At 38.5% G+C, this 18,983-nt stretch overlaps 1 protein-coding gene across 14 annotated transcripts in view; it reads left to right on the top strand.

The window, feature by feature from the left end:
- Nucleotides 1–18,983, top strand: part of agrn (agrin) — a 238,248-nt gene that overhangs the window by 175,877 nt on the left and 43,388 nt on the right. For 13 of the 14 annotated variants that reach the window (XM_089124603.1, XM_089124607.1, XM_089124609.1 and 10 more), the window contains 7 exons: nt 2,580–2,780; nt 4,672–4,872; nt 13,022–13,164; nt 13,287–13,392; nt 15,518–15,634; nt 16,921–17,085; nt 17,715–17,858. In XM_089124603.1, the coding sequence (XP_088980729.1) occupies nt 2,580–2,780; nt 4,672–4,872; nt 13,022–13,164; nt 13,287–13,392; nt 15,518–15,634; nt 16,921–17,085; nt 17,715–17,858 (1,077 nt within the window). The remainder of the gene's footprint in view (nt 1–2,579; nt 2,781–4,671; nt 4,873–13,021; nt 13,165–13,286; nt 13,393–15,517; nt 15,635–16,920; nt 17,086–17,714; nt 17,859–18,983) is intronic. The other variant, XM_089124604.1, reaches the window with a different exon arrangement.

Below are 18,983 nucleotides of genomic sequence, written 5' to 3' on the forward strand. Positions count from 1 at the left end.
GGGGATACTCATAAATGTCCTTATCTTTATAGTTCAGGTGCAGACTGATAGAGATATGACGGACATAGTTTATTATTCCGATTTTTTTTCCCCTCACGTTTGACTGGCGGCTGACCTTGTCGTGCATCCACAGGGAAGCCTGCCGTTGTAATGAAGTATTTGATATCTGCCCCTCCGAGAACCAATACGTATACATTTATATGCAAGGAAATGTAAAAACAGCCAACGGGTCAGCAGCAAATAAGCACTTTTTACTGGTGATTGAAATGTTACTAGCCACAGTTGGGGAATATAGGTTACCTGCAAGACACTGAGCTGGAACAGCGGAAGAAAAATCATCAGGCTGTGGATGGAGTGAAAGGGCAGTAAATAAAAACTAGGAGGAGACGGAGCAGACTAATAGAGCGGGTGCCCTTGCCCAAGCACCAATCGCCTGGGAATTTTTACGGCTATTCACCGTGCTGTTCCGTTCCTGACATTAACAATGCTCCTTCCTTTCTCCTGGCAAAAGAGCACTTACCGCTCACCCAGTTTGCCCCAAAATTAACTTTTTTCATTATACACCAAACACAAAACGTGATTTTTTTTTAATCTCAGCTCAACAAAGGCTTAAATTTAATTCTTTTTCCTTCACAAAGCTAATGTATGAAAAGTTATATATGTGACAAAAAAGGTACAAACTTTTTTTTATACCTTAATGATACCTTTGTGACCTTTCTGAAGCTTAAAAGCTGCAGTCCCCATTCATTATAATTGCATGCAAAAGAGGGAAACACCATTCAACATTTTCTTTGTGTTTCGTAAGAAAGAAAGTCGTACAGGTTTGGAATGAAGTGACGGAGAGCTTTAGATTTCTGGGCTTGAATGGACAGGTTCTCTTCTTGTTTCCCATAAGGCTAAGCTCTGCCCTTAAGACCTCTGTCTGTACTCGTACCTCGGGCCCAGCACTGTACGCTGGATCGTTGTTTATATGTAACGGACTGCCATATCTATTTCGCTCCCCACTGCTGAGGCTGTGAAAGCATGGAAACATGTTGCAACTGATAAAGAAATGCCTTTATCACACATGCTGATAAAGTAGAATACCAGCAGCCAAGAGAATGTGATTTATCGGCCTGCATTGGACTGTCACGATGAACCGCTCTTGGGCAGCCACGAGACAGCATGCTGCAGCTGCTTTTAATAACTCGGCCGAGCGCGGTCCCTGAGGTTGACTGAGCGCAGATTCTGAGCCGAGGTGAGGTCACTTTATTAATGTGCAATAAACAGGTTGGTAGAAGAGAGACGAGAGATTTATGCATGAGGACCTCTCTCCATTAACACTAAATCAGGTGCTGTTATTACCCCAGTGCTAATTGAATGTGATAGCAGTTGCTCTAATGCAATCCTCCAGGTGTAATTGTCATCGGCCGTGCGTCCTCCCTCCTAGTTGGAACCACATTTTGTTTTACTGATTAATCGAGCTCTTGGGAATCATAGCTCTATATTTAACTAAGGGATGTCAACTTCACACATTAACTTTAATTACTTAAAAAAAAAAACTAAATAAACCTTAATCTTGCCCCCCCTGACCCCTGTATTTGAATTGTGTAATAAAAAAAGTATCTTCGATTCATGCATATCAGGATATTTAGGAATATATAAATATAATATTTAAAGGAGCTGTATGCAAGAAATTTGTTTCAATTAATCCAAAATTTTCCCTGAGATGTCACTAGACATCAAGAAATCATGTTCATTTTAAATACTTATATCACTGACAACAGTAGTCCGGCCAGGTTATTGTCATTTTAAAAGTGAAGTCGCAGCCACCGATCACGGAGTCAGTAGTGTGGAGGCATTCGGGTTGCCAGCTCTTCTCTAGTTACCACAGCTGCAGATACAAACGAACAAAAAAAATCTAACGTTGCGAATCCCCAAAAAACTCAATATGAATCCGAAATACTTTGTTACAAAGACCGAAATAAATAATTAACAGAAAAATCGCACTTTTTTAGGACTCGTCACTTGCCATTGGGAGCTTCTTGTAGCAGCCTACATTCTTGCTGGAACCTGCAGCATATCTGGCAACCTCGAGTCATGCGGGCACCCTAATTTGGAAGTGATTGCAGTACCAGTTTTGGCCACAATCTTGCATACAGCTCCTTTAATAAATATAATTATACTTAATATTTTTGTTAGCATAAAATTGTTTATACATTTTGTATCAAATAACACATATTAAAATATAATTGTGTGGTTGTGTGTCTAATGGCTTCATTTTGGTACTTTTTGTGGTAAATATCGATCTCTGGTCAGTTAAATACAATGCCACGTGACATTTCAAAGGGATTGTAACAGTGTCCGAAGGCTCAACATCAATTGAAATTGATGGTGCTATAATAAGATGCTCTACTGTGACTGCATGTAAATAGAGCAGTGTTGCTCCCATCTGTAAGTTGGAAGGATGCTTCAGCCCAGACTTTGCAGAGAGATTTGAAAAAGCAGACAGGCGGTCGGGCAGCTGAGGCTGATCCCAGTGAGCGATGGTGTGAATCTGTAGCCTGAACCTCTCCGTTGACGTCACACTTCCTTTTCAGCAGATGAGTCCTGCACCAACTGCTCGTTTGGCGCGATCTGCGATTCTCAGACTGGCCGGTGCGTGTGCCCCAAAGGGTGTTTGGAAACACGGCAGCCCGTGTGCGGCAGCGACGGGGTGACGTACGACAACGAGTGCAAGCTGAACGTTAAAGCCTGCACTAAGCAGCTGGATCTCAGAGTGGTGGCCCATGGAGAATGCAGTGAGTACATAAAAATGCCAATCAGTTCATCCATCACCTTCATACATGTCCACTCATCAGTCTGCGTTTGCTGCAAAACAAAATCGTTTTCTCTAGTATTTTTGTTCCAGTTTATTCCAGTAAAATATTCTTAAAACAAGATAAATGTTCTAAATTTACAAACTTGTGTTAGATTTCTGAGAATGTATATTGTTTGTTTATGCATAAATCACATATTTTAGATGCTTTAAAGCTACACTGTGTAACTCTTAGTTTATTCTTAGCTAAAAACACTTAGTTCTTTCAAAAATATATGTGCTCATTAATGTATATTTACTTCGTTCAAGTAATAAAGTACTCTCGTGAGTGTATAATATGCCATTGAAAATACATACGGGTAGTAAGGGGTTCTAATGTCGGTCGCCATGTTGACCCTCCATCTTGAAAGTACATTAGCCAAAGTCGTTAATTCAAGCTTCGCCTTTCGCGTTTACGTTTGCGTTAACAGTCATGAACGAGGTCGAAGCGGAAGCCGTATTAATCTTGGACTAGGGCTGTCGCGGTTATGGAATTTCCCTTGCGGTAATGTTGAGTGGCTCAATAGCGCGATATGCGGTATTACCGCCATTTATTTATTTATTTATTTAATTTATAAGTATTTGTTGCTATATAAATAAAGTTTACGATGTGGACAAAAACGAGGTCATTTAACCAATAACCGAAACTAAACAACGTCTATATGCGCACTGAAAACATGATTGAAAGGCTTTCACTCAGCGCGCATATTGTTATGACAACGGACTTTGAACCGTTCATTCAACTAACACGTTCAAAGAAGCTGATTCGTTAAAAGAGATGTAATGAAACAAGATGTTAATTATTTTTAACTTTGAGTTCCACTTTTCAAGGCTCAGCTGATCAGCAATGCGTCGCATGGGTAACGGAAGCTGATGCTTCACTTATTAGAGACCAATATGGCATTGATTCACTGCGTGACTCTGTGATATTATTTTCTGCGGCTTCCTCGCGCTGTGGGATGCTGACCAGCGCTGCTGCTGACGCGCATTTGTGGAAAATACCCGTGATGTGAAGCTTAAAATGATGATACGACAAATATTTCGCTTTCCTTTGACACGGCAACCTTTTCACGACTTCAAAGACAGACGCAGGTAATCGCACGCGCTCTGCAGATCTCTCTCATTCACTGTGTGAAGCCTCTGTAGGCTACACATCACCAAGATAAACAGTCTTGTTGTTATCATTATGAACTTGTTTAACATTCAATACAAATGCATGAAGTTCAAAACAAGCCTTATAAAAAAACGTGAATATCGCGGTTGCTGCGGTTACGTGCAATCCTCTGCGGTTTACTTGTCAGAAGCGCGGTACTGCAATATTGCGGTTATCGCGACAGCCCTATCTTGGACTACATTGGCCACCGTAGGAGTTAAAAACGAAATCGGAATTGAGAGGAACAGAAACTAATATTCCCTGGATGGTCATATACCTTTTCACCGCTAGATGGGGGTAAAAATCACACAGTGTAGCTTTAAGCAAGAAAAACAATTAGCTAATAAGCTCGTAAGAAAAAAAATAATTCAAAATATGTTTGTTTTTTTTAAATTAAAGTAAATTATGTTGTTTTAAATTGTTTAATTATGTTTTACTGGGAAACAAGACAAAATACTGATTAAGAAAATGTTTTGCTGTGCAGATTTCTTGTCAAAACACAAGAAACTGTTTTTTGCACTCTTTCCAAATCATGTTATGCATGAGACATGATTTTAAGTGAGTTTTACATAGCAGAATTCCACGTGAATGCGTTCAGGAGGTTTATTGCGGATGTGAACATGTTTCTTGTGTCTCAACTATCTGTCCTGTGATTTGCGTCTGTGTGTGTGTGTGTGATCAGAAACTTGTGGCAGCACTGTTTGTAGCTGGGGAGCGCGGTGCGTGCAGAACAAGTGTGAGTGTCAGCAATGCACGGGTCAGCCAGTAAAACCCGTGTGTGGCAGCGACGGCACCACCTACAACAACGACTGTGAGCTGCGTCTGGCAGTCTGCAAGAAACAGAGGAAGATTGAGTTGGCCAAACCTGGCGCCTGTGATGAAGGTGAGTTCATGTGTTCAAGTCTGTGATAAGATAGCTGAACTCCCTGTTATTTGTTGATTTTCAATGTTGTACTGAGGACTCGCAGGGTTAATGTATTCACTCCAAACAGTTTATTGCGGCCAATTTAACTGCCTTGCATCAACTGCACTTAGTGACCCATCATATGTGAAGCATGAAATGCAGGCATCAGTATGCTCCTTGTGTTCTCTGTGTTTTCACTCCAGATCCCTTTTTCTTCTTACAGTATCAGTGTTTGAGAAACTGCTTGTATATTAATAACTTATGTATATACATACTCACCTAAAGGGTTGTTAGGAACACCTGTTCAATTTCTCATTAATGCAATTATCTAATCAACCAATCACGTGGCAGTTGCTTCAATGCATTTAGGGGTGTGTTCCTGGTAATAACAGCAATAGCCTGTAGGAGGCCTACTTTTATTTCATGCTGTGTTTTATTATCGAACATAAAAACATCATTGTGTTGTACATGTATATAAATTTAGGATTGAAAAGTTGTCTACTTGTCTATAGTTTATAAATCAACATGTTTCTGTCTATATAAACATACACATTTGTTTAACTATTAGTTACAATATGAAGTTTATGCAACAATACCATGCTTACTTTTATGATTGGAAATATCTTACCTTAAAAATCTGTCTCTATCGGTCATTCTTCTAATTTTTCTGAGGTAAATCCAAGGTAAACAGCACAGCACAAACACAACATCTTCCAAACTCGATATAAACTTTTGAACATGAGTGCATATAGACAGTAACTTACATAATGTCTCATTGTCAACATAATTACTCAATTTTCTGCTTTATTGACTAAAAAAGTAAACTATTAATGCTAAAAAATGCTAAATAATGTAAAATATTATTAAGCATTATGCAAAAAAAAACAAAGGTTGTCACTTCTACATTTATCATGTTACATGACTATTTATTGGAAAATTGGTTTTGTACTGGAAGAGCTTCTTAGACACACATGTGTCACTACTTTTATTTAAGTTTTATTTAGAGACTATAATATGCCCCAACACCTCTCTGTACACTCATAGAAAAAAAGGGTTCATTGGGGTTCTATATATGAAGCAATAGGGGTTTTTACTCAATTCCAAATAACCTTTATGTTAAAAAAGATTCTATAATGACAAGAAAGAACCCTTTTGGCTCAAATGTCCTTTATAGGCTATTATTCATTCATATATTATACATATATTATACATTATTCTGCAACATTTTGTAGTTGTAATTAAATGATTGTTTATTAAACTGTTGTATAACTTAATATCACATTTTAATCATGCTGATTTTTGGAGGAGAAAAACTGAAATGGCACTCTTCGTCTGATATTGATTAACTGCATAACATGATATAAATATATACATTTTCTAACCCCCGTATCTTGAATTTTGTGATCATTCACATGCATTCATAAATACATTTTAGGGTCTTGATGTTTCTCAATAATATGAAATATTTAATACGGAAAGGACAAAACAAATGATAATGAATGAACCCAAAAAGTTCCATATAGAACCTTTTTCCTGGTCTGGAACATTATTATTATTATTCCAAATACGAAGCCTAGCACTGATAGAACCTTTTAAGGTTCTATATAGAACCTTTTCTTCTAAGAGTGAATAGCCGTGATGTAATATCTCTCCCGGTAGGCTGTTCAGCAGTAAAAAACACATGTTGTTTTCCCTACTAAGTCTCACCAGACCTTTCTTTCCAGTTCTGTAAGCTGTGGAGGAGTTTCTGTTAAAGGCTGCAGGGATCTGGGTCTGGTCAATAGATCCTAACCAGAGCCCAGTGACACCTGCTTTGTCAGGTTATTCTCTACACTAGTGATGCGATACAGCAGCACCTGGCTGGTTTTTGTATGTAGAAGATTGGTCAATGGGGTATTAGCTTGATGAAAACAGAGCTGTTTTGTCTATCTTCCATTTAGCTTTCAAACACCTTGCTTCATTTGTGTGATGGTTGGTATGATTTTGCGGTTGTGGGCATAAAATATAGTGTCAAAGGAAAACATTTTCTTAAAGGGGCCAAAGGGGCTGTTTATTTACACGGAGATGGTTTATTCATTTGTTTAGACCTGGCTTCAATACTCGTGTTCATTAGTCATAAGAAAAACATGGCAGTGTTCTTTCACTCTTTTATTTGAGGTAATGAAAAATGACAGTGTACCCTGCGTCTGGCCGTAGCAGTGAATTTATCACCTGTTTAATTTCACACTCTGCTAGTCTGAAGTCAGCCTCATTGTAGACACAGACAAAGCGATACGAGGGAGCTGAGCATCACCTTGGGGCCGCGGCCCGCTTTTAATTGAATATGCGTTTACTAAATAGGATTATGCATCGGAAATAGCAACATAATAGCGTATAAAGCATCGGTACAGGCTCTGGATCACCCACAGGAAGAGAGTTTGGGAGTGTGCAGTCATCCATTACACACAAGAATCTTCTCATAAAGAAACTTCTGCAGGCTGTCAGGATGCCCTATTGCTTTTTATGTTGGATCACGGTTACAGCATCGCAGTTACTCTAAGCCTACTGTCTAGGTCTGTCAGTAATGCCCGTCTACGGGGAGACAAATCACAAGTAAACAGAAAATAACCAACTAATGCTGGGATTTATAGCTTTAAAAAGATTACTTTTTTGTATTTTTATGTAATGTTTGTATTTTAGCCATTGTAGCCAACTGAATTTATTACATATGCAATGTAGGTATATATACATAATACAATAAATATCTTATATCTTATGAAAAAAAATATTTTTTCACACTTAATTTTTTCTTTATATTTTCCAAAATAAAAATAAATAGTGATAAACAGCAATATTTACCTACACATATTGAAAAATAAAACATGAATATGTGAGAGATTTGCATGAACAATTAAATCGTTTAAACTCATTGACTCAAATTAATCACAATTACCAGTTCTGCAGTATTGCCATTTTTAATATTGACATTTAAACCTGAAGATATTCTGTCTTAAAGTTATATTTCCCTCACAAATTAAAATATTGTCAACCCTTATGTCCTTCCAAACCTGTATGACTTACTTTTTTCAGTGGGATGCAAAAGACGATATCTTGAGGAATGAAATACTATTTTTTTTTTTTCCATATAATGAATGTCAGCGGGGTCCCGAAGTAACATTAGACTGGCTTTCATGTGGATGGACAAAAGCCTGTTTAAAAATGTACACTTTTTTTATGCGTTTATGTGTAAAGTCATTGGGGATGTATTACAATACTGTGTAATATGAGTCATAATTGTGTGTGTGTGTTACTAAGCCATAGTTTGAGATACAGAGGTCAACAACATGTGATGAATGTGAATGTTGACTCTCGAGGGGAGAAATGAAAAAAGAGGAAGAGAGAGGATGAGGAGGTTTGTGTTTGTGTGTGTGTGTGCGCCAAAGTGAAGTATGACATTTAGAAGGTCTGTGTGTGTGTTTTCATGGGAGTTATGCATTCACAGTAAGGCATCCCAGCCACCTGCAACAAACTAGCAGTTAAGTCTGAAGGTCACTGTCCTCGCCGCTCTTCTGCCTGACATTTTTTTTCTCCTCATTCTCCCGTATCTCTCTCTCTCCTTTCCCCATCATCCATCTCCTCATCGGCCAGAGAGAACCTTTCACCTCTCGATGGTACCATCTGCTTTTTTTTTTTCTACTAGAGTTATTCTGTGTCTGTTTACCCACTTTGCTTTCACTCTAGCTCGCTCTTTATTCCTTCAGCTCTCCGTCTTAATGGAAAACGCATGGCTAAATGGACCCCATAAGTACATGATTGAGTTAAAGAGACGGGAAAGAGCTTTGAGGACAGTTGATGTGTACATCTTGTTGTTCGCTAATTGAAAGGTTTGCATGCGGCGTGGGTGGCGGTGACATCAAAGGACTGAAACTAATTAGCACCTCCTCCCTCACTAGCATCCACTCACTCCGCTAGTTTTATTTATTCACCTTTTTACGTTGCATTTTCCCCTGCTTCTAACGCACAACAGAACCGGGAATCTAAATGCTTTCATCTAATGCTTAGCTTGCAAAATTGGGCTTAGGTGGCCCAGAGAGCCTCGTATATGGAAATGATTGCCGCTGCTGCTCTGCAGTCAGGCTTATCAGAGTCAGAGTTTAGGAACCTTCATTTAAGCATATGAGAGCGTGCATTGAATGGGTAATGGGCTTTGTGCTACTGTAAACGACTGGAATCCTTCTTGCTATCAGGTCTGTTTCATACTGCACACTAAGCAGCACATTTATTTACATGCTCAAATTTCTGTTTATAGTATTCACACTGTGTGTGTAAGAAGCATAATGCCGTGTATCAGAAATGCATACACTGCATACACTTTTTACTGTTCTTGACTTAAAAACACTTTGAAAATTTGCTTTAAACCCATTTATGAAAAGTCTTTTATTACCAATAATGAAGCAACATAACTATGATGCAAACTACTGTTTAATTTATTTTCTTAAAAAGAAAAAAGACATCAGCAAGGATGCATTAAATTGATTTTTTTTTTAACTTTTGAACTTTCTATCCATTCCACCAAAAATATTTACTCTTTCCTCGCCATTAACTGAATTTTGTGTAATTTATGAGACAACGCTAGGCGACCAGCTCCTCCCCTCTGGAGCTCCTATGGGGGATGGGATAGAGTTGTGGGTAGGGTTGGAGTAGAGTTAGGGTGTAGTTGGATATTCTTGCTCCACCCATTAGGCCCAAATTACATTTGCTCCTTCTCACATGAGCCCTTGCGAATCTCCTCTTGAGCATGTAAGCTCCTCCCATTTGCTCTGCAGCTTCTCAAATTTTCTGTCTTTCCGTGTTTTCAATGTTATACAATTGGAGGCGCTATAACATATCTTCTGAAAGAGTACTGAATCCTCTGATCAAACAAGCGATAGCATGTGTAAGCAGATGCATACATAACATAACACGATCATCAACATTAACCAGCATATAAATCAAAACCGCCTAACATTACTGAATGAAATGTCGACCCATGACAAACTATAGGACTATGAAGCTTTTGGTGCTGTTGATGGACTCGATCTACTCCATCTATGTTTTGATAACCCTTCTGAATCTGATCCAGACGTAGTCTTTGACAAATAAATCTTCGATTTTCTCAGCTGTTTGAGACACATACATAAACATATATTGCATCTTCAGATATTCATACAACCAAATATTCTGGCGGGGCATGAAACCTTTGAGAAAATGATCAAAAATGCTGCCGCTGGCAACTTCTTTCAAAAACCCTGGCTGGAACGAGTTAAGCACCAAATCATTATATTAGAATCATTTCTGAAGGATCATGTGACACTGAAGACTACACTCTAAACAAAAATGGTGCTAAATAGCACTTAAAGTGGTTCATCATTGGCTTATAATCATAGGGGAACCACTTTAAGTGCCTTATCTTTGTCAAATGGTGCTATGTAGAACCATAAGAGATGTCAGAGAACCACTGAAGAACCAAACTGGGCTTAACAGATTCTTTAAAATGGTAGGTGTGCATTTTTTGTGTAGAGTGTAGAGTAATGATGCTGAAAATTCAGCTTTGTCATCACAGGGTTAAATAACATTTTAAAATATATTCAAATAGAATAAATGGTAATAATATAGTATTAATATTGGTATTATTAATAACATTATTAAGTGTATTTGGTATAAGTATGTGTAATGTAAAACAGACTTTGTGCTTCCCCTCTGCTTCAGGCAACTTGTTACGGTTTGCACAGTTTGCTGCGCCATAATAATAGACAATTGGTGATTAACAAAAAAAAAAAAAAAGTCTTGGCTGAACTTAACAGGATGGCATAAATTAAACTCGGCTCACATTAAGTAAAATACCGAATCTCTTCGTCAGAGTGTTGGATCGCTAATGCTCTGAAGAAGAAACCTGATGTCTACACAATGAGTGCGTTTGCTCTCTGTTTCACTGTGGCCAGGGTTTCAGGCTTGCGCGCTTTCATTGTTTCAGAGAGGCTAATGAATTGAATGGCCTCCACGAGTATCGACCTTGCAAGGCTGTCAGTGTGAATTTTTTATAAGACGTATCAGTGCTGGCCAACCCCTAGCCTTTACTGTGACCAGCTCCATAATCCGTTTAAGGAGATGTTTTATGCTAAGTGACATTTCCACCTATACACAATCGATTTTCCCATCAGGGCGCACCCAGCTTTGCATGTGAAGAAAAGAGCATGTTTAACTCGCAGTGGAGACGTGTGAAAGAGCATCCATAAGCATCTGCTTTTTCCTCATTAATTAAATCGATGTACATGTGGAATGTTTGCCTTATGCAAATGATATGCCGACTTAATTGTATATAAGAGTGATTGCAGAGAAAAGCCTCCAAATGAAGCCAAATCAAAGACATCACATTATTGTACCAGACACTTGTTAAATACAAATATATTATATACATCATATATATTTTTATAAATATTTTTTAGGCTTTGCTGTTGTCAAACACGCCGTCGGGAACTGACACTCTTTTAGAGCTGCTCTGAAAAAAAAGAGGGGTGCTTTATATCATCAGCTTTGTTGAGTAATGAACTTTAATTCTAATTAAATAGGCTAGATAAGAGTGTGTTTAATGAGGCGACTCATCTGAAGAAAAACCCTGACGATTTCCTCACAATAATTCCCAAAGTTTGGATCCTGGAGAGACTCGAGATTTATCCGTTGGGGTTTCATACAGAGAAACTGACCCTGAACTCGCACAGAGGCTAATTGCGCCCAGTATAATGCAGTGTGATCACTGACGCCACGCATGATGACCGTGAAACACCCGTTCACATTGATTTCCTGTGCTAGATAACAGATTGTCAGTTATTTCACTTCTAATCGAAATGTGAGGGACACTTTGCTGGTGGCACACTGGTGTCTCATTTAATTTATTTTGTTAGTTGCAGGGTAATTCCATAGCTGGTCATTATCTTGTACTTCCAGCAGTGCCTTTGCTTCAATCTTCACTTCAACGTGAAGAAAATCTCAATATTGCTGCTCAGATGAGCTGAATGTCTAAATACTTTGCCATGCACTGTCCATTAATTCTTGGCAGTCAAAGTTAAAACAAGATGCTTGAGTACCTGAGAATATTTTATTTTATTTTATTAGAAGACAATGTGCAGCATACTGATATGCAAATATGTGTTTGCATGAGGTCCCCAGTGTCTGCGTGTCTTATTTGTCTTTTTCTATGTGACTTCTAAAGTACTTACCCACTATTATGGGTACCCCAGGTATGGTGTGATATTGCTTGTTTATCTCTCTGAAATCAGTGTTAGTGCTTTTATTAGTTCTTTTTATACAGTGTAAAATTGAGGTGTGTGAGTTATTTCTCTTTGTATGGACAAAGCTACATTTCGGGGAACTCCCTCGTGGTTCTTATGAGGAAAACAGCTGTATATGGATGTTTATGAGGAAGCACAATATATCGGTACCATATAATTTACTTTTAGATTACCTTTGCCATCATGTAACGTCAATAGTTAATTTAAAAAAACAACAACAAAAAAACGACTTGTTTATTTTTAAAAAGTCATTAATCATTAGCAGGTCTGATAAATAATGAATAAAGGTATTTACAGGAGTGACAAACTAATTTTAAAATCAAACTCACACTAAATTTTCAGGACTCCACACTTTATGAATTGAACCGGACTGGAAAACTAGTTTTGTCATACAGCCTGTCTACCTTGTGTAGCGGGATTTAATTTGTGGTTTCGGTAACTTACTTTGACAGAGAAATGAGCTGTGTGTCATCTGAAGGGTTTAGATCACATCACTGTTCTACACCGGAGCTGTTCCCGTCAATTTTGTGTTTTACGCACGACTCAAATGATCCGCTCCCCACCCAGGTATAAAAGCTGTTGATGGTTAATGGAGATTTGGACTTGTCATATCAAAAGTGATAAGACTTTTCAGTTTTACGGATCTCGACGTCTTTGATATTACTTTGGTCCCTGTCGACATGGATACTTGTAAGAGAATACAGACAGTATTCTAGTAAGTTTAAGTTTGAACAGGACATTTCGAGACTCGTACCTGCAGTTTTCAATCCCAAAAAACTTGACAGTGTTACCATAGCCTATGTGTGTGTGTGTTCCAACAGACTGCGGATCAGGAGGCTCAGGCTCAGGATCTGAGACCTGCGAGCAGGATCGTTGTAAGCGATATGGCGGATGGTGGGACGAAGACACGGAGGACGAGCGCTGCATATGTGACTACACCTGTCAAACTGTGCCACACATCCCCGTATGTCCCTTCACAATTGACAAGCAATCGAAGAGAATGCCACCCATACATTGCCCAAGCATTTGACTAGTTAAAACGTGTGCTAAATCGTGCCACGTTAACCTCTCCGTGAACATTTTCAGGTGTGTGGCTCAGATGGGAACACGTACAGCAGCGATTGTGAGCTGAAGAAATCCAGGTGCGAGAAGCAAATGGACCTGTTGCTCCAGAGTCAAGGCCCCTGTCCAGGTGAGAGCCCACCTTTCTTTTTCTCTATTATTTTGTTTTCCTCAGGATCTGAAGAATAACACTCCAGGAATTCTGACAGGATGGTTGTTATAGAGTGACTGCAGAAGAATGCAGCATTTTTTTTTTTTAGCTTAGGGGGCTTGTGTAGTCCAGACCTGAGCATCTAGCACTGAGAGAGGAAGAGTGTGGCTCTGTGATCAGAGCAGTGTGAGGTTCCCTCAGGCTTCAAGCAGAGCTTGACTCCACTTGCGCGCACACATGCACGTGCTTTTCTCTCCGCGCTCTCTCTGACTCGCTGCACCCTCATCCTTTATCTATGGTTTTCTCAAACTTGAGAAAACTAGGGTTTTCTGCTTCAGAGCCTCACAGGCCCTCTAGCCAGATCAGTCATGCTCCTTCAGTGGCCGTGGAAAATAAATCCTTTTGGAGAACTTTCATCCGGTGTGAGGAGCTTTTGGCATCTGCTTCCCATTGGCTGAACTCAGATCAATGGAAATCTCATCGGGCGTTGTATTTGATATGCATGCTGCAGTCTCTCCTCCCCTATTTTCTGACCTGTGCCTTTGAGAGCTGAAGGGTCTCCAGAGCACCTTGCTGCTTTTTGCTAATTGGAAATTAGGTTTCAGTGACCTCTAGACAACCTTGCTCTGAGTCTCCTTGCAGTGAAGATCAGGGGATGCTTGGCTAATAGTGACGCTCAGAGGAAATAAAAGACTGAGTTGAGCTGGGCAATAAAACTACACAAATTTAAATGTAAAATTTAAATTATACTTTTTGCTTTGTTCGATATATATTTGAATATTAATCTGCTTTATTTGTTTTCTGAGGAACCACCATATATACAAACCATTGAATCATTTAGGCCATTTAATATTCACGGAAATGAATCGTGTTTTAACACTCTAATAGTTTTAAGTTCTGAGACAAGGATTTATCTAATCTAAACTAATTAAATCACCATCAAAAGCATGCAAATATATTATAAATATTCTCCATTTTAATATAATGTACGCTACATTATATTAAAATGGAGAATATTTGTAATATATTTGATTGTGTAAAAATATATTATAAATGTATAATGTATAATATATGTGATTTCAGTTTAGTGTGGAGAAACTATTTCGGTTTAGTGTGGTAAAATATTGGTTCTCTCAGTTTGTTGATTTTAATAAAAAAATAAGCTTAGCGGAACTGTCTTTTTTTTTAAGAACCTTGTTTCAGGAAGGATTGGGTTGTAGAACAAACCAGTGTAGAGGGAGGATGGTGAAGAATCGCAGTGAGACGAGAAGAAAGGATCAAATTAAATGCACCTTTGTCATAATGGACTGGAGGAGAAGTTTAATGAGGTGTGGACAAAACCCATCTCTGAAGCCACAAAATGACACATCACTATTATGCCCCAGGATATGTGTGCTCACGCCAACGGCTTCCTGATTTACAACAGCCCAGTCCTGTACTTGAAACCACAAACCTGCCACCTCACAGCCATTCAGCTCAATGGCCTAGAAGAAACGCTTGAAAAGAACAAAAGTGGAGAGACTCTGAGAAAAAATGACAACACAGATAAGACAAATAGGCACCTTCCATCTGCCTCTGGCACAGCGTTATAGTTAAACATCCCAACAAACTTCCCATGTATGTGAGCAGTGAACAATAGAATAGTGTAATTAGGTTAAAGCGAAAGTGGACTGACATCAGCTTGTCCTGATTTGCACTCCTGTGCATTTGAGTCCATAAATCTTTGTTTGACACAGTACGGCTTAGGTGTAAACGGCACTATCTGAGACGAGAACAAATGGAGACAACAGGCCCCTGAGAATGTGTCAAATGTCACCCACCAGACATTCGACGAGAGGTCTATTGTTTGTTTTCACGGCTGGTAATAGCATCATTTTTTCCTGATTTTGAATTGGTGTCAGGAATTGTAAATAGAATTGTTATCTGGCAGCCAGTTGCAGGCTCTTCCACCCCTGCTCCTTAAGCGATTCTTATTGTGTTGTACTAAATTGCATTTCAGCTTGGATTGTTTAGTTTAATTTGTCTTAAGAACGCTGTGGATCTCAATATGTCTCTCTCTCTCTCTCCCCCACCCGCCCCTGTTTGCACTGTATCTTCTCTCTAGATATCATATCAGTTCCTCCAGAGCTCAATTCCTCCCAGCACTGTAGCGAAACTGTTTACGGATGTTGTGAAGACAACAAGACCGCTGCCCTGGGTGTTGGACTGGCTGGGTGTCCTAGTATGTATAACTGTCATCAACCATTAACTAACTATCTAGTTCAGTGCCATCCAGCTGAGTTAGTCATAATAGGCCAAACAAATTGGGAAAATTAATGGAAATTAATGTTTATTCAGTTTGAATACATTAAACTGGTACATTTTTTTTTGGAGTAAAGACATTTTTTTTAATATTTCAAAAGATTTCGATTTCAAATAAATCTATTTTTTAAATATTTATCAAAAATCCTGAAAAAAAAATGTTTCCACAAAAATTTGAAGCTACTCAACAGTTTTCAATAATAATAAGAAATTTTCTTTAGAAGCAAATCTGCATATTAATATGTGACTTTTAAAATATATTACAATATAAAACAGTTAATTTAAATTGTAATAATATTTCACAATATTACTGTTTTTATTTTTCATCAAATAAATAGCTAAATATTATAAATATATATAAATATAAAGATTAGCATAATATACTAGTAATATACTTGCATAATATACTAGTATATTATACTTAATATACCTAACTTCTTTCAAAAGCATTAAACAATTCTACTGATCACAAACTTTTGAGCAGTAGTGTTTGTTGATGCATATCAATGTTATTTTTAATATTTACATGAATATATTCCAACTCATATTCCCGTTAATTAATTAATAGTGACATTAAAAGGATGTCCTACATGCCCAGTGTTTGTAGAAAGACGCAAAAAGCATCAAACGTTGCAGCGTAGGAGTGATATAAAGTTGGGAGAGGGCATGTTATAGGCTCATGAATATCAATTATATGATGTAACGTTTGTCCAACAGTTGCTGAAGCGAAAGAGTGTGCCCTATAGCTATTTTAGAAATTAAGTGTTTGTTCCCTTCATCCACTGCCAATGCAACCAGTTGATCCTGATATTTTAAATGGCTTTCTAGCAATTTTTTTTCTTCACAGTATGGCCAATTAAAATTAAATTATTGTAAATTATAAGGATAAAATTCTTAATAATAAAGATTAAAAAACAATTGTTTCTTTATCCAAAAAGTGAGTGGACAGACTTTTAAGAGTTGGGAGGGCTTGGAATGCACCAATATTAGTTGTTCTGCTCAATTCCAACCAATTACTTTCATATCATGGCCAATAACAGACTAATAGTCCCCGCCCACAGTCTAATCTCATTAGTCCAAAATCTCTCTTCGACTGTGTATTAAACAACTGTGGATTATTTGCGATTGTGTTGCATGCCATTTCTTTTGTCACATCTGGTCTGTTTGACAATTGTGTACCTCTAAAAAGCACTTCTTCTTCTTTAGGTGTGTGTCAGTGTAACCATTACGGCTCATACGGAGGCACCTGTGACCCCTCCACCGGCCAGTGCTCCTGTAAACCCGGCGTCGGGGGACTCAAGTGCGACCGCTGCGAGCCCGGATTCTGGAACTTCCGAGGCATCGTCACAGAGAACATGAGCGGCTGCACACGTAAGCGTCCCTCTCTTCTCCCGTTCCTGGAGATTTGCTTTCAGGGCATTTTCTGTTAAATGTCCTAAATGTTCCTTTCTAATCCAAAATCCGAAGTGGCAACCTACTCGTTTAACGTGCAGTATCCTTCCGGCCTCAAATGTGATTTCTGTCAAAACAAGCATTTCGAGTTAAGCCTCTGAGCCACCGCTGGTAATGGGAACCTTGTGAGAGTGCAGCGTGGCTTGACCTATAAGTTCTGCCTACAGACCAATAATGCCGCTTTGACGCACATATATGTGTTTGTACAACGCTACAAAACCAAGAATGACTGAAACAGTTTGTGCTCTGTCCCAGGGGTCCTCAGAGCATTAGCACATTCTGTAGCCACGTTCGCTCTCACCCCAGGGTTTCTTGACCCTGCTTTGAACTCCACCAGACTGTGGTCATTGACACAGAGCGAGTGCTTTGCTGTAGCTGTGGGGTCACAGATTGAAGCAGCTTCAGATTGTCTTCATGCATTTGGTGGATGTGTGGATGTTTTTGTCAGAGTGAAATTGAAGAGAAAGAGACAAGGAATCTAATCAAAACTGTTCAAGCAGATAAGGCTGACAGCCCCCTCTCTCTCTCTCTCTCTCTCTCTCTCTCAGCGTGTAACTGTGATGGAGTAGGTTCGGTTCGTGACGACTGTGAGCAGATGTCAGGGCTGTGCTCATGTAAGCCCGGAGTTAAGGGCATGAAATGCAACGTGTGCCCCGACGGCAGCAAGATGGGAGCCAACGGCTGTGACAAAGGTAACGCCGGGATTTTAATTAGCACAAACCTCAGATAATCTCTCCACGATTTCACTTCGGATGCAGCTAGGTTGATTTTAGGAATTATAATAAGGTCTGTTTTTCACAATGTTGGGTACAAGTAGAAATAACAAAAATGACAGAGCTGGTTAATTAATTGCCTAAAAGTGCTCTCACAAAAAAGGCTTTCAGTGTCATGTTGGAACCATGGCATTGTGGAAAGTTCTCAATGGGACGTGGGTTCGAATCCGCCAGTATGCATCAGATGAGGTACCATCTAAGGTATTAACAAAATTTCTTTTCCAAATTGATCATCATACTAAATTGGTGCTTTATTATATATATATATATATATATATTCGTTTAATATATATATATATTATACATAAGTCAATTTTGGATGATTATGGTCAATTTCTCAATTTTTTTCACATTTACAATGAGAAACAATATGTAGCTAATGGAATATTTATCAAAACCATAATATTTATCGAATCTGAATATAAATATCCATTTCAAAATATATTTGACACAATATTATTTTATAGAATTATAATATTTAGAACATTTATTGGTTAATGGTCATAACATTAAATAATTTTATTTTAATACCTTATTTGTAGATCTAATAATAAGATGTATATATATTATAATATTTTAATAATTATTTTAGTATCTACAGCTGAGGCTAAACTATCACATACAATAAAAGTAAAAAAAAATAATTTCCAATTAATACAAAATATATACTCTAAAACTATATGTTTTCATTTGTCCTACATTCGACCATATGCTAAAATCCCATCCCCAAATCGTTGAAAAGTTTAAATTGGTTCAAAGTTGAATCTTCAAATGCGCAACGGGGGTGACAGTGAAATGCTATCCTGATGTGACCCCCAGTGTCGGCTTGGTGAGTAATTTGGAGTCACCCTCAGCTATTGACAGGAAGTGAAGAGCTTAATGAACTCAACAATCCCAACATAGCAGTGCTCATGCAGCGTTCCTGCCAGATAAAAGCTACCACATGAAAGTGCAGAAGAGGAATCCAGTCAATGCTGCAGGCCAGGCAGTGCAGCCCAGCGCTCTGATGTCAGAGTAAAGAGTAGACTTCTGTGGCAGGGAAAG

Source organism: Pimephales promelas, chromosome 20 (assembly GCF_988280905.1).
Source record: "Pimephales promelas chromosome 20, fPimPro1.hap1.1, whole genome shotgun sequence".
In the NCBI taxonomy this organism is placed as follows: Eukaryota; Metazoa; Chordata; class Actinopteri; order Cypriniformes; family Leuciscidae; genus Pimephales; species Pimephales promelas.